Source organism: Pseudophryne corroboree, chromosome 6 (assembly GCF_028390025.1).
Source record: "Pseudophryne corroboree isolate aPseCor3 chromosome 6, aPseCor3.hap2, whole genome shotgun sequence".
NCBI lineage: Eukaryota > Metazoa > Chordata > Amphibia > Anura > Myobatrachidae > Pseudophryne > Pseudophryne corroboree.
This window is the reverse complement of record NC_086449.1, coordinates 538,213,922-538,231,060: the sequence shown is the minus strand read 5'-3', so window position 1 is coordinate 538,231,060 and position 17,139 is coordinate 538,213,922. Positions and strand designations below refer to the sequence as shown.

The 17,139-nt window shown below is 39.6% G+C and overlaps 1 protein-coding gene across 1 annotated transcript in view; it reads right to left on the bottom strand.

Moving 5' to 3' along the window:
* Window positions 1–300: 300 nt before the first annotated feature.
* Window positions 301–17,139, bottom strand: part of KERA (keratocan) — a 71,696-nt gene continuing 54,857 nt past the window's right edge. Inside the window, exon 3 of the mRNA XM_063930499.1 lies at window positions 301–1,630. Coding sequence (XP_063786569.1) covers window positions 1,461–1,630 — 170 coding nt within the window. The 3' untranslated portion in view covers window positions 301–1,460. The remainder of the gene's footprint in view (window positions 1,631–17,139) is intronic.

The window sequence follows — 17,139 nt, the reverse complement described above, 5'->3', positions numbered from 1 at the left end:
TGAGTTACCTCCTAATAACCAGGTAAAATTATTTGATCCATGTAACTGTGCTCAACTTTAAATATCTATTGATGTTGCCAGTGAAGGAGATCTTCCTTTATATTGAAATGTTGCAATGTGATCTATAATAGTTACAACATATCAAGATACTTTACATCATCTTTTTAAATGTATTGTATTAATCAGAACATGCACTCAATATATTTTTGTATATTTTTATGACATTTTTACAGATTTACATTACAATTGTGGTGATAAATATATATATATATATATATATATCTCACAAATTATACAGAGTACGTATACTTTGACATTATTCTACTGTTAAATTAAATGTGGTACTGCATAGTATCCATGTAAACCAAGACTAAGAACACCTAGTCAATTAGTTTCAAGTTGCATTAACAGTATACGTTTTATTTTATTCCTTTTTTAAATATAAGAACATGGTAAGTAGTACCCTAAAGAAATTCTACAAAGATTTTACAAAAATGCAATAAAAAATCCTATACAGGTTAAGTATCCCACATCCAAATATTCCAAAATACGGAATATTCCGAAATACAGACTTTTTTTAGTGAGAGTGAGATAATGAAACCTTTGTTTTTTGATGGCTCAATGTACACAAACTTTGTTTAATACACAAAGTTATTAAAAATATTGTATTAAATGACCTTCAGGCTGTGTGCATAAGGTGTATATGAAACATAAATGAATTGTGTGAATGTAGACACACTTTGTTTAATGCACAAAGTTATAAAAAATATTGGCTAAAATGACCTTCAGGCTCTGTGTATAAGGTGTATATGTAACATAAATGCATTCTGTGCTTAGATTTAGGTCCCATCACCATGATATCTCATTATGGTATGCAATTATTCCAAAATACGGAAAAATCCCACATCCAAAATACCTCTGGTCCCAAGCATTTTGGATAAGGGAGACTCAACCTGTATTAATATATGAAAGTCATAATACTGTATATTGTTAAGAGAATTGAGAGGTTTCTATGTTTAATTAGGTTTAAATGAGATCTAATTTTAAAGGAGAACTCTAAACATAAATTTTTCAGTTAAATGTATCACTAACATCCCAACTAGTATAGGGATCCCATCATCCAAAATAGTGCTGTTCACGGGTTAGTCATTTACTTTGGTCCTACACCTGCTCTGTTATTAGAGCGTTAGAGTATGTTTTTTGGACACTGATTGAACACATCATCAAGCTCAACCAAAGCTATCCAGGTGCTGCAGTAGTGTAACAGCAGTGGCTCCATTTGTGAGCATGTAGAGGATATCCATGGTTTGTGGCCTCACATTTTTACTAGTGGGGGGAAACTGAACTTTGCAAAAAAGTATTAGAGTTCACCTTTAAAATTTATACAAAAAAAGTCACCTGAGTAAATGGTAAAAGTTTAAGTTGATCTAATTCTATTTTGCTTGAAGTAGCTCAAATACCTAAATGACTACAGCTTGAAGAAGTCTAAAGCAAATGATAAGGTCAAGTGGGATTGGAGGCTGAATTTCATTTCCGTCCAGGCGCAAATAACGGAGACGAGGTCCATGTGGAAAATGTGGGTCAAATGGTTCTTTAACTTCATTAGGGCAGATAATTGTTCCACTTATGTCTGCAAAACATAAGTAATTTTGATAAATGCAAAGTTTCACAAATAAGAATTGTCTGATTAACATTTGCTGTGTATCACAACAAGCCATTTTTTCCAGTGGAAATTGTGCTCCCAAATTTATGCAAATACAGAATACCATTACACTTATGTGAGCAGCAAAACCTTTATGATTGTTATCCTATCGTGATAAAGTAGTAATACTGTATATTCAGCAGCACCATACAGAAGGGAAATACTGTAAATGTACATTAATAGCAAAGCAAGTTCTACTTTGAGAGAAAAGGTGAAATTACTTCAGTCTCTAGAGATTCTTGAAAAAATGAAATTGATACAAAAGACACAAGTGCTTGTTTTGTTCAGTGCATAAGCCGCACAAATCACTATCATCCATACATTTTCTATAAGTACTTAGCAATGCTGAATGGTTCTGCTCCAAAGAAATAAAACTCTTTGAACAAGAGTATTGTACGTTTTTTTGTAATTTGAGTTCTGGTAGTGAAGATTAGGTCCTCTGTTTATCATTTATGAACAGGAAAATAAGTCATAGGCACTGTTCAAAAGTTATTATTCTATCTTTTGTGACGTTATTCACATATATTTTTCACAGATGTGCTTGTTTTTACAGACACAAACAGAGACTAACACTACAGTATAATATATTGAACATTTTTGGCCCTTTGATAGAAGAAAGTCGCTTGATATAGACAGAACAACAACAGTTTATCAAGAATGCTATACAGGTCGAGCCTAACATATCCAAAATTTTGAAATGCAGAATATTCCGAAATACAGATTTTTTGTGCGTGGCTAAAATAGTTATACCTTTTTTTTTATGATGGTTCAGTATAGACTTTTTGTAATGTATACATTTATTAAAATGCTGTGTAATATTATCTTCAGGCTTTGTGTATAAGGTATATATGAAACATAAATGCATTTTGTGTTTAGCATTAGGTCCCATCTCCAAGATATCTCATTAGGGTAAGCAAATATTTCAAAACACAGAAAAATTCAATATCCAAAATACTTCTGTTTCCAAGCATTTTGGGTATGGGAGACTCAACTTATATTTAAATTTACATACATTAATACCACCTTAGAAGTTATAGTACCCCAACCAGTAGTTTCAATGGGATGTATTTTATGCCATCAAGGTATATTTTATAGTGGCACACTTTAACAGTAATTGTCACACAAGCAACAAAGAATATCCCAAACTCCCCTTTCTAACACCATTAGAGGAAATATGAATAAGGTTTTACGTGAACTGATAAAATGTATTGGAAAAATGTATTACATAATGGTGTCCATGCATATACAGTGTTTGCAGTTATGGTTTTACTCTTGCAGATATGCACATTATGTTATGGAGAACAAAGACTCAAAATATTCTCTTAAACAACTATACAAACTCAGAGTACAATATTGATATGGTCCTTAAAAACTTTTGGCAAATAGACAATTTGCACAAGAATGTCCTATCTCTGCATTCTTTCCGACTCACATGCCATCGCTAGACATTGCTAATGAAAGCATTACCCTTTTAAATATTGGGCCAGAAACTCCGGTTTTTACAACCAAACAGTTCATAAATAAACCCCATGATCCCGTCATATAGAAAACAAAGTAATGGTCACACACTACTAATAATTTAATAAATAGTTCCTCGTAATGCCTCAATTAAATAATGAGAAAATGAGACAGAGAAAAAATACTGTCCACATAAAAAAAATTAGGCAAGCCAAACTTGTAAAATTAATAAAAGAAACAAAAACAATATTTTCTCAAAGGACAAAATAATCCCATTCAGTATAAAAACATTTAAAACAAGAACATGAACAAGGACAGGATGAAGGGAGCAGTATGGTGAAATAAAGAATTGGTAAGGTATGGCAGGAGAAGAAACAAATTGAAAGCTGAATCAATTTTTATGGATATTACATACAGTAAGAGTGGGCAATCTATTCAGGAGCTTGTAAGTATCACTTCATCTAGGTCCCATGCTAGGCACACAAATCTTGTCATTTAAGTTCCTTGTAAAGAACCAGAAAGCAGATGTTGAAAGTACTGATTTTATTATTAACTTCTGTGTATGAGAATATGGACTTCCATCAAATCCAGTATACGGTAGTAGGGGTTTTGGATTTTCAGAGATTCTAAAAAAGATCCGTAATGAGAGGATATCTCTTTTGACGGGATCAATACGAAATCCCGGCGGTCGGAATCCCAGCACAATCCCGACAGGGAGGCGAGCGCAACGCAGCCCCTTGCGGGCACGGTGCATTACTACGCTCGGCACACTAATTTATTCTCCCTCTATGGGTGTCGTGGAAACCCACAGAGGGAGAATATGTTGGGATTGTGCCGGTCGGGATTCCGGTGTCGGTATTTCAACTGCCGGGATTCCGTCCTGCGGGATCTTGACCGCATCCCCTTTTGACTGTTATTTCATTTTGTCCTCTACAGTATATGTAGGGGTGAAGTGTCCGTTCTTGTTTTTTAGTTTTGTTATTGATTTAACAAAGAAATATACCTCTCCTGTTGGAGAGATGGAAGGTCAGATGAATCCTCCTTCTACAGTAGGTTCTCCATAATATTCTCCTGGCTTGAACAGAGTGCAACTTCTACAAAGGGAATGTAAAGGTTCCAGAAAAAGGTCAATCTTATGGCCTCCAGGTTTTGAGGTGGAAGAACTTCTGCTTCTTGTTTGAAACTCATCAAAGAAGACTGCACCGTAAGGAGGAAGAATAATGCTGAAAGCATTTGATGACAATGGGCCTGATTTAGAGATGTACAGTATAAATGTTGAAAGCAGATGCAGTGGAGCGATGTTTTGCTTCTGCGCATGTGCCAAAACCGTATTTGGCACTGGGATTGATTAGAATTAGCACAAGCAGATAGGATTTATTCACATAATCAGTGACAAGTAGTCAACATTTGGGAAGGTAACGTGAGGTGGTTAAAAACCGCAGGTGTATCGGGACAATTGTGTGTGTGTGTGTGTGTGTGTGTGTTTATATCTTTTTGATGGAGTGGCTATTGTAGGGGAATCAGAAAAATGAGGGAGAACTGTATCCAGATGGGAAAAGATCAAAGCAAGCTACAGTATCTCCCATATTGTCAATGATATCTCATCTACAGTGTCAGCCCTAGAAGTATCTTCATGTTGAATTCCTTCTGGCTTCTGCTCCTAAACTTAACTTGAATCCTTCTGTAAAGTTCTTTTGGGACTGCAGAGACTTTTACATTGTATTTTAAAATAAGACCATAGTTAGAGGATCAATAAATAGGAAAATGTATTTCACTTTTTCAAGGAGATTTGTTTCAATTGTTCATTCTTTGAGGTTTTGGACCTTCTGTATTATAAATGGAATATAACAAAATGTAAATTGCTCATATCAATTAGAAAATAAATTTCAGGTGCGTGAAAGGGAGGAAGTAGTCTAAGTTAGAAATACATTGGGAATTAACCCCTGGTGTCCCCCAGCATACCAAGCTGTACCTGTACCTGTACCAAGACATGAAAGACTATATATATAATAGAAATTCAAAGGTCTTAGGGCCTAATTCAGACCTGATCACTAGCAGGCGATTTTTGTACTGCTGCGATCAGATAGTCCCCGCCTACAGGGGTAGTGTACTTTAGCTGTGCAAGTGTGCGAACACATGTGTAGCAGAGCTGTACAAACCGATTTTGTGCAGTGTCTGCACTGCCCAGGACTTACTCAGCCGCTGTGATCGCTTCAGCCTGTTCAGGACCGGAATTGACATCAGACACCCACTCTGCAAACGCTTGGATATGCCTGTGTTTTTCCAAACACTCCCAGAAAATGGTCAGTTGCCACCCACAAACGCCTTCTCCCTGTCAATCTCCTTGCAAACGCCCATGCAAATGGATCCTTCGCACAAACCCATCGCTAGGCGGCGATCCACTTTGTACCCATGTGATGTGCCTGTGCATTGTGGTGCATACGCATGCGCAGTTTAAACCTGATCACCAGCTGTACAAAAATACAGCCTAGTGATCAAGTCTGAATTACCCCCTTAGTTACATACATTTGCAAATAGATGATAAAGCGACCAGGTCACGACAATGCTCCCCTGATGCTGGTTGTCCCTAACTCTAGGTCTGGGCCCGTGATGCAGAACCTCACAAACCGTACAAAGGCCAGCTACGCCAGGGCAGCACAATACGAGAAGGTAAAGTGTTAGTACGTGTATCATCTTTTTAACATTTTGAGGAAGTAGCCTGCTACGCCGATCGCGTACAAGGATCCTGCCTGTGCTGAAAACTCTCTTCGAGTACACACTGGTGTATGGGCAGCTTAATTAATGCAAAGCCAGTTTGTATACGGGCCTCCAAGTTGCCTTTTTTTTCTTCTGGTAATCAAAGGGACTCTAAGACATGCCTATTTGTACAGTGTCATGAAAATAATCCTCCAGCATTCCTTGGTTGGTGACTGTATCAGATGGAGTTACAGTAGAGGTGTCACTAATGTTGGGCAATTCTTTTAGAACTGATCAGATGTCAAAATGTTGGGTTGACTTATCTGCATCACCACTGGGTCTTTTGGGAAAGTTGATTTTTTTCTGGCTGCTTCTGAAGAAATTGAATGAGGAGACATTGTTGTGCAATGCGACACTTGAGCTGCCAACTAACTCACCGGGAGCTCTTTGCATCTCTTAAGATCTCGATTTGTTGGAAAGAAAAACACAGTGTACGACTTAAACCTAGTATCAAGCATGGTTGCTAAAATGTAGTGATAAGATTTAAGGATATAATAATAATAATAATTTTATTTTTATAGCGCTCTTTCTCCAACAGGACTCAAGGTGCTATTGGCAACCCATGAATCCTGGTGAAGCAAATAATGGACTTGAGCTGCAAGTTGGCATACTTTGCGGATTCGCTTTGTTTTATCACCTCTTTCAATTTCTCCAGCTGATTTTCCAAAATCCTAATTAGGAGAATACATTTATTCAAGATAGCAGTGTCAGCACTCACTTCACAGGTGGCTGCTTCAAAGGATTTGAGCACTTTGCATAAGACAGAAAGTACTATCCAGTGTGCTGGGCTACGGTACATTCCCCCTACTCTCCCAATGTCATGGCTTGTTTTATAGCTATGGATGGCTTTTTGTTGTTCCTCCATCCGCTGGAGCATATAAAGGGTGGAGTTCCACCTTGTTACCACCTCTTGCTTCAGTTGATGACAGGGAAAATTAAACTGTTCTTGCAACTGCTGCAACATCTTTCATGCTGTTGTTGAATGCTGAAAATGTTCCAAAATTGTTCGGGCCACAGACAGCATCTCATGCACACCCCTGTCATTTTATAAAAAGCCCTGCACCACTAAGTTGATCATGTGAGCAAAACAGGGGATGTGTTGGATTTCACCCAATTGTAATGCTCTCAAAATAATTGTGGCATTATCAGATATCACAAATCCTTAGGAGAGTCCAAGTGGGGTAAGCCATGTTTCTATGACATTCCTTAGTTTTTCTAAGAGGTTGTCAGTGGTATGCCTCTCATTGAATCCAGTGATAAACAGAGTATCCTGCCTCTGAATGCACTGGCGTTGTTTGTTAGACACTTCTTCTGCAGAAGGCAATGCACCCACCCAGTGGGCTGTCACAGTCATGTAATCTTTAGTTTGCCACTACCGCTTGTCAACATATCTGTGGTAAAGTGGACAGTGGGTACAATGGCATTTTGTAGGCTAATAATTAAGTTTTTTTTAATGTCCTAGTACAGTCGAGGAATGGCTTTTCAGCTAAAATGGAACCGAGATGGAATTTGGTACCGGGAACTCAGGACCTCAATTAACAAAAAATCTGCTGCATTAATGGCAGATATTGGACACAGATCTAATACTAGTATAGCTGTGATGGCGTAAGTGATCCGCTGTGTGACTGGGTGAGAGCTGCCATACTTGCTTCCACTTGCAAAGGATAGTTCACAGTCAATTTATTTTTTACAAAACTACTAGTAGTCTTCTTGGTCCCCTTCTGGGATGAAGAACCACCCCCAGCAGCAGCAGCAGCAGGCCTAGCGCTCATGGATTCTTCTGAAGAATCCAAGAATGAGGAGGAGTTCCTAGCCTTAACAAATTGGATGCAGGACCACGTCTGATGATCACTGAGGATATAGAGGATGAAGGTATTGGCGGCGGAGATTGCAGGTGCTGGGATCTAATTTAAAGAAGGGAGCCAGCTAATGCTGGACTGCTTTTTTAGCATCAGCTTTTGATGTTATCAATAACTTGTCATGAGCTTGCTGCAGAAGAAATCACAGGGTGGAGATTCCAAGATGCTTAACGTCCCTACCTCTACTTAATGTGGTTCCATAAAGGGTACATATGGCTTGACAAACGTTGTCAGGATTTGGGTATAAATAATTCCACACACCCGAGGTGGATTTGTTGGAGTGTGATGTAAGGTTGGCATCGCGATTTCACCTCCTGACAACCTTTGCTGGTCCTCCTGTACCTCATTCATGTTTGAGAGGGGAATGCCCCCTTGCCTCCCATACTCCGGCACCACTGGACTGTGTAATACTGTGGGTGTCATTGTGGGGAGGGGGTGGGGGTGGCGTAATATAAGAGATGCTATTGCAGAGGGGGGTGTAACATGCGGGTAGAGATCACAGAAGGTTGAATATGCAGGGGGATGCTGTCAGTCATGGGGGTGTGAATCTGAATGAAAAGAAGGAGCTCGGCTCTGGATTAATAGAGGAAGCCATTATTTGGCAGCGTGCAGTGCCTTCCATTGGCCAGCGACCCTAGGCAGCTGCCTAAAGCTAGCTAACGGTGGCATCGACCCTGTGAATCTTTTCACTGGAGAGTTGAGTATACAGATGGGTCCATGTTTATATTGACCTTTAATAGGATTAACTGAGACTGGTCACTCAGACTTAATCCCCTGCTGTAATGATTTAATCCCCTGCTGTATTGTTCTCTGTATTGTATTGCAGCTGAGAACAATAGATGAAGTGTTTATGTTAAGAAACCATGTTGTGCCTAGGCGCAGCAAACTAGCCAAGATAACCATGGACCCATCTGTACATAAATTATACATGAATGGACCCCACATCTAGTAACCTGGCAGTTAGGAGCTGAAAGGCTAGTACTATATTTCTCTCCACTTTATCACTCTTCATGGCTTAGTACATCTCTCCCTTTAGTGTACATCTTATTGCAAGAAATGGAAACCATAATCCTCAAGACAGTTTTCTATAAAAGTTATAAGGCTCCATGGAAGGGCATAACTTTGTCATAGTCACCTGGAGGCAAGATAGAAAACTTCTCCTCTTCCGGGTCCACCCATGCCACGGCGGCAAGAGTAGGGAGTACATTGAGAAAGCTGTACCAGAAGCTTAGCCAGGGCTGTAATGAGACATTTTGTATCTATCTCCAAGCCTTAATACATCTGCCCCCAGCAAGATAGTACAATTGGTTCCGTTGCGCTTGGCCTTTGAAGTACCACATAATCTTTCATCCACAATGTTTTTATTTACATATATTACAAAATGTAAAGTTAACATTATCTACTTGAATACTGATCTCATTATTGTAAACACTGGCATTTTTATAGGATGAGGGCACAACTAATATTTTGGCATGTCACATTAAAGTAGAAAGTCTGCTGCATTTATTCTGTATATCTGAGATGTGTCTTCACTGTTAAGTTGATCATGTATGGAGAAGTGAGTAGCAGAGACACAGACAAACTGTTAGTGCGGACCCAGCTTTAAATATTGCAGGGAGAGGGAGATTTCTCAAAGCTTTTAGAGAAATAAAGTGGAGAGAGATAACGTACCAACTAATCAGCCCTATCTGTAATTTTTTTTTAAACACAGCCTGTAACATGGTAGTTAAGAGCTGATTGGCTGTTACTTTATCCATTTACACTTTAGGTCTCTCAACGTATTCAGAAATCTTTCCATATGTCATCCACCAGATTTACTCCTCTCCAAATATCTCATACCTCTTACCCATTCATTAGCGCTGTACACGGTACCTCTTCCTCTCTACTACTGACAAATAACATCCCTCAAAAATGTACAGTAGTACCCCTCACTCACCACCACACATGACCCACAGAAATACTTATGATTCACCAGACCTCTCTTTGAAATATCCCTCACCAGCCACTACTACCTGATACCATACCCCATCTACAGAAATAGCCATTACTCTCCACCTCTCCCTATCAACAAACCTCTCCCAGAGAAATACCCATTATTCACACCCACTCCCTGACACCATATTAAAGCTCACCCACACCACTCCTTGACACAATACCTCACCCACAGAAATAACCATTTCTCATCAGGCCTCTCTGACACCATTCCCCAATTATTGAAGTACCCCTCACTCAAAACCATTTGCTGATACCATACCATACCGTTTGATATATATTTCCCCCTCACTCACCTCCCCTCCCTGTCACCATACCATACCATTTGATATATATTTACACACCACAACTCTCTGGCATAACACCTCAAACACAGAAAAACCCTTACCAAAAAATAAAATAAAAATAAAAATGTATAAAATTTTTATCTCCTAAATTAATTAGTCTTATTATTCTAATCTCTGCGAGTCAGTCCTCCCTGAGACACCGATGAGTTACAGAAGGGGACGTAATTTGCGCGATTTGCTGGTGCACACCGATATTTCCAAGTTTCCCAAGCCTACAGATTTCCCAGGAGTGATACATTTATTTCTAAAAAAACCTGGTTGTTATCGGTGTTTGGGTTGCACTACTTGCACCCACATGCTGACAGGTTCAGTGTTTACGTTGCCGTTAACCAACAGAAAAATCTACATCCGACACACAGTGACCTGTACTTCCACATTCATCATTTATTTGATCATTTGCCCGTGTGGCCTTTGCTACGTGGGCAAAACTATCAGGACCCTAAGAGAACGCATGGCCCTCCACCGTTCCGCGATTAAGGCTGCACTGTCTGGAAAAGCCTCTGATCAACCTGTAGCCAGACATTTTTTTGAAGCTCAACATACTTTGTCTGGGCTTAAACACATCATCATTGACGAGGTTCCCAAATCTTTACGGGGAGGCGATAGAGAGGGTCAGCTTCTAAAGAAGGAATCAACTTGGATTTTCAAGTTGGGCACCATGCACCCCACGGGTTTGAATGAAAGAATCGTGTGGAGCACCTTCGGCTAAGTGACATTTGTAATGTTCACTATGTGGGCATCAGTATTATCGGCATACTATAGATCTGCACTTTGGGGACAACATTGATTGTATGTTTCAATCACAGTGAAGTATTCCACACTTGCCACACCTGTATACATGTCTTATGGTGTGCGCTGTTCCGTTCTATCCCTCTATACTTTGATTACCCTCCACACAGGGCGACCTATCCTGTACAACCTCTGGGCATAACTGCTTTACTCCTATTTTCAATATACAGTCTGGAGTATTTAAATTTACTTTTATATGCTTGCACCCTGCCTATCCACTGTGACATTATTCACTCATTTGGTTTCTACTTCACAGCGGTTCTTCTCCGGGTGTTTACTGTCTCCTTGACGTCGCATAGCAACCTGTCTATGTGACGTCTTTCAGACGCGCTGACGCGTCATCACTCGGCACGGTCCGGCGTCCACGGCAGGTTCCGGAGCGGCTGCACTTTCCTTGGGTCGGTGGGTCTCCCTCTATTTAAGGTGAGTTTTTCATACTTCTCCACACGCTTCCACACATCTTGAAAAAGGGGTTAAAATCCCCGAAACGTCGATGTATTGGCTTTGATGTTTCAATAACAACCAGCTTTTTGACAAGACCTCGAGTGCCGCAGACTCTTTTATTTATTATATATATATATATATATATATATATATTTTATCGCTGGTGTAGGCCTAGGTCTACAAAAATTGCAAAGAAATTAACGTAGTTAAGAACATAATTATATATATTGTAATTATAATATACTCTACAGAATGTGAATGTGTTCTGTTTACTCCTACTGTTCAGGCCTTAAAGTAAGAATTGTATTAGAACTGCACAAATATTGCTGCACAGTTGATCATTCCACTTCCCCCCAAAACTTTTACCATGCAGGACTAATTTTGCATATAGCGCACAAAGGGGGACATTTACTAAGCAGTGATAAGAGCGGAGAAGTGAGCCAGTGGAGATGTTGCCCCATCAACCAATCAGCAGCTCTGTATAATTTTATAATATGCAAATTACAGATGTTACTTCAGTGCTGATTGGTTGCCATGGGCACTTCTCCACTGGCTCATTTCTCTGCTCTTATCACTGCTTAGTAAATGTCCCCATAATACCCTGTGTGTTTCTGATGGCTTTCCAGGCACCACTGCCAGCCACTTAACTTAAATTAAAGTTATTTTTTTTAAATTAGACCCTTATTAGCAGGTAGAACCTGGATACAGAGTGAGATGGGGTATGTGAATTCTGATTGCACCTAAAGGGTTAATGGCAGTGTGAAGATGCTGGCCTCATATGCTGCAGTATAATGAGAGTGCAGCAAGAGCTGTTTTTCTCATTACAGTGTCTATAGGCTCAGCCTCAATCACAGGGGGTCAGAGGATGGTGTGCTGAGCCCTGATTGGAGGGATATTACCGCTGTAGTTTTGATAAAATAGTTCTAAGAACTCCACAGATTTGGAGTTTACTACAGTTGAGCACAAATTGTTTTTAGAACTGCACAATATATTAGTCCCTTGTCCTACATAATTCCCACAACAGCATGATGGGAGCCACACGCAATATTACTCTGTTGTGCTGATTGAAGAGCATGCTCTTTCCATTATAATAAAATGTATATTTTATTTCTTACTTGCCTCTGTTTCAATATAGTAACTTTGGGGGAGCTTTAAAAGAGTGCAAGTGGAGGTGTTGCCCATAGCAACAAATCAGATGCTAGCTATCATTTGTCTAGTACATGTTATAAAATGATAGCTGGATTCTGATTTGTTGCTATGGGAAGCATCTCCAAGTTTATTTTTTGTAGAAGGTTAGATATATCTCCTCCTTATTTATTTGATGCAGGCTAAGGGGAAATAATTAAACAATCTGATTGACAGTTGCGCATTCTTAAAATCTCTGGACACACGAACATGCAAAATATGAAGATCAATTTCAAAAAGTTGCTCAAACATACATTAATAATCTGCAAGGAAGCTCCACTGAGATATGTCTAAAAGGAACCTTAAAAATTCAATTCTTTTGATATTTGCAAAATAATGTGGTTACTATTCATACCATGAAACATACTACAACAATGATTGCTCCAGATTAACTACAATATGAATTAAAACTTCTAAATTATTCCTAAGAATGCAAATTCTTTCTCTTACACACAACATCCTCAGTGGTTCCCAAATCTTTTTGAATATGTAGAGTATGAGAATTTTTTTCATGGCACCCTTAAGCCTAATGTTTCTTATTGTATAATTCAGAAAAACATATTAAATCAAGTAGATTGAGTTTATATGTCATCCTTAGGTTCAGCCATGTGGTAAGGGACAGGATTTGCTTCTGTTTGTCCACATATTTTATGATTGGAAGCCACAAGTTCTGGTGCTGCTTATTACATTTATTACATTTTCATTTGTCCTGGACCATCAACCCAGGCTACTGCCTTAGAAATAAAATATGTATAAAAATATTTAAACATTATCAAACATGTAGATTAAATCAGTACTGTTCAATTCTACAACTAAATCCTAAAGCAGTAACCCTTGAACATGCCTTGACTAGGTTTACGACAGTTATTATTCATTATGAATAATTTTACTTGCTTGTGTGACGTCCATACACTTTGTTTTTAGTATTTTTTTCCCTCTATTCTTTTTATTCAATCTGACCAGGTGTTGTTTTCATAAAAGAAAGTATGAAAGGAGCCTGGGGCACAAAGGATATCAAAGAGAACATCTCCCGTTGAGCCCTGTCAGACATGAAAAGATGTATATAAGAGGAGAAAATGACACATTTTTTTCTTACTTGTATCTGACAGATGTTAATGCTGATGGACTACTAGAAATATCTTCTTTTACCCCGTGGGATATGTTAGCAGGTGGTTATGTTAAAGACTTGTTGAAAGGTGTAAATTAAAAAAAAAAGAAAAAATATTAGCCTACAGTACTAGTTAGAAATACTTTATCACACAAGATATTTACAAGCATTGCAAAGAATGAGGCCACAAACATTTGATAACTCAGTTTGTGCCAGGAATTGCTTACAGAGAGCTGTAATAAGATGGATGCAAGATCTCATAAATGGTTCATCAAGAGATTGAATCCTGATATCTATTTATTGAAGTGAGGATATTTGAATAAAGCATTTTTTATTTTATCATTATAATAGTTAGATGTTAGTTTGGGCTTACTATAAAATTATATACAAGTTGAGTATCCATTATCCAAAATTCAAAATCCCACATTTTTGTAATTAGATTTACGTGCTGTCCTGTAACCAGTATTTGCATCTAGTTTAAAAATGTCCCGTCCATTGGCAAATGGCAAATGAGACATCATAAGAGATGTGTACTATTCTTGTCCTCTGAGTAGATAACACCACAGTAGGTGTAATGAGACTTTATGTTGATGTGACGGGGACAAAGTTCAATTGCATCATGTTTGTGCACCTCTATGAATACAGTAGGTAGTAAATACTATACCACCATTAACTGATTTCTGTAGAGGCTGATTTAGAGTTGAACGTACAGTATGCCTGTTTGTGGAGTGTATCTTGAATTCCTACTCTGCGTGCTCAATGCAGTCGTATGTATATCAGTTGCATCTCACTTTCTACCAAAGAGGAGGCATGGGGACCTTCTCACAAGTGCAAAGTTCAATGAAGGCATGTTTATGCAGCAGGCCATATTGGTCTGCATGTAAGCAAAAATACATATCTTGGCACCTTGTATAGTGCACATTGTTGATGATGATGACTAGTAGCAAACTACAGGTTGATGCGGTGGCATTGCATAGGTGCCCCCTGTATTTACAGGACTAGCACCAGGCTCATATTAGTAGGGGGGGGGGGGGTAAGGCCACAGCCAGGGGACTCACTGATGGTGTTCCCTAACCAAAGCATCCATCCCACCCAACTAGTCACCCCAGCCCTGGGATACCTAAAACTGGAGACCCCCCCAATAAAGGGTTCCCTCCTCCTGACGATCCCACAAGGCTAGGATGAAGTTAGAGTAAAATAAAATTGTCTTATACAGGAGAACTAAAGGTCCCAGCAAGCCTCCCCTGCGTGACATTACTTGGAAAACCACATGTACCATCATGCAGGGCATTAAGGGCCCACAGGTACCTATAGTCTGTGTCATTTCTAGTGGCGGGCAATGAGCATTACGCAACCCTGGGAATGAGCATGACACCCAGAGCCATTACCCCTGGCAACAAGCATTACTCCTTGCAATGAGCATTACACACCCCAGGTAATGAACATGACACCTAGAGCAGGAGCATGGAACCCCTGGCAACAAGCATGGAACCTAGAGCATGAAACGATTATGAGTAGGTAATTTAAAAGTAATTAGAAGCCCTAGTGCATAATGTATCATGGGCATTGTGGTGTGTGGCATAATATGGTGCAGGGGTCAAAATATGGGCCCTCATTCCGAGTTGATCGGTCGCAAGGCGAATTTTGCAGAGTTACACACGCTAAGCCGCCGCCTACTGGGAGTGAATCTTAGCTTCTTAAAATTGCGACCGATGTATTCGCAATAATGCGATTACTAACTACTTAGCAGTTTCAGAGTAGCTCCAGACTTACTCTGCCTGTGCGATCATTTCAGTGCTTGTCGTTCCTGGTTGACGTCACAAACACACCCAGCGTTCGCCCAGGCACTCCCACCGTTTCTCCGACCACTCCTGCGTTTTTTCCGGAAACGGTAGCGTTTTCAGCCACACACCCCTGAAACGCCGTGTTTCCGCCCAGTAACACCCATTTCCTGTCAATCACATTACGTTCGCCGGAGCGAAGAAAAAGCCGTGAGTAAAAATACTTTCTTCATAGTAAAGTTACTTGGCGCAGTCGCAGTGCGAACATTGCGCATGCGTACTAAGCGGATTTTCACTGCGATGCGATGAAAAATACCGAGCGAACAACTCGGAATGAGGGCCATGGTGCAAAGGGCATTACTGTGTGGTGCTTAATATGGTGGAGATCTGTTGGTGCAGGGTCAAACACTGGGGTGTAAGGTAATCTTTTCCTGAGAGGCCACACCAATTTTGGTGAGACCACACCCATTACAGTGAAATCTCACCCCCATTGCTGGGAGCACTTGTTTTTTTTTCACTTTTCACTATACCCTCTGAGGAAACGACTGCATCTACAGAGCCGAGAAACGCGTCAGAGAACAGTGATCATCTCCAGGTCTGCGGCAACCATGTTTGGGTAGTTACCCTGAGTACCAGTGGAATACATCGATCTTACCATTGACTCCATTGCTGCACGGATCCCAGACGTCACACATTATACAGATTGCTATTCAGACTATGAGTCAGCAGCCGGCCGGCTGGACGAAATATTCAGCGCATTCCAAATGCAGACAGGATAATGAGGACTAAGACTGAGGGCCAGATGCATCATCGCTTGGAAAGTGATAAAATGGAGAGTGAAAAAGTACCAGCCAATCAGCTCCAAACTGCCATTTTTCAAACACAGCCCGTGACATGGTAGTTAGCACCCTATTGGCTGGTGCTTTTTCACTCTCCATTTTATCACTCTCCAAGCGATGATGCATCTAGCCCTGATTCCCTTCATCACCATTATTATACAAACGCCTTGTTTACAGCACTGTGAGTAATTCAGGCTCCCAGAGCCCGTGGTAAAGTCGATACTGTGTTGCCGTCTTACCAGGTGATTCATTACCATTTATATCTTCCAAAGAGAAGAGACAATGTTTTCAATGTAACATTCCCTTGGAAACCTACTAATCACATGTAATGACTCTGGTCCTGCACCAATTCTTGTCAGGAAGGAATGTTCAAAAGTGGTCTTTTGTCAGAGACATCAGTTTGACATTAAGCAAATCTTTGCCACTGGATATCCCACTTTTTTTTAATCTATTTTAATTTTATTTTTATTGCAATTTTATGGGCCTTTTTTGTGTGTGTTATGCATATGCAATTTGTTTTAAACAGGTTATAGGATTAAATATTGTGGTTATATATCTTTTACACTCTTTTCTTCTCTTTCCTCTTTTTCATAATTGACATAATTGGGTAACAGCAACCCTCTTTCTGAAAGGAGCCGCAGCAGGTTCATTTAACCCATTAACAGAGCCACCAGATTTTTTTATATATTTTTCCAGGAACACGCGTGCCTTTGGCGCGTGCAAAATAGTCTGCTGTATGTACTGTATATCAGGGGCACATTTTAGATTGTCTATTGAGGGGGCACATTTTTATACTGTTCGCACTGGGAGTGAAATTGTCTAGAAACAGCCCAACATATAGTCCCCCTGTAAAAGAGTTATTAATGTAACAACAGTAT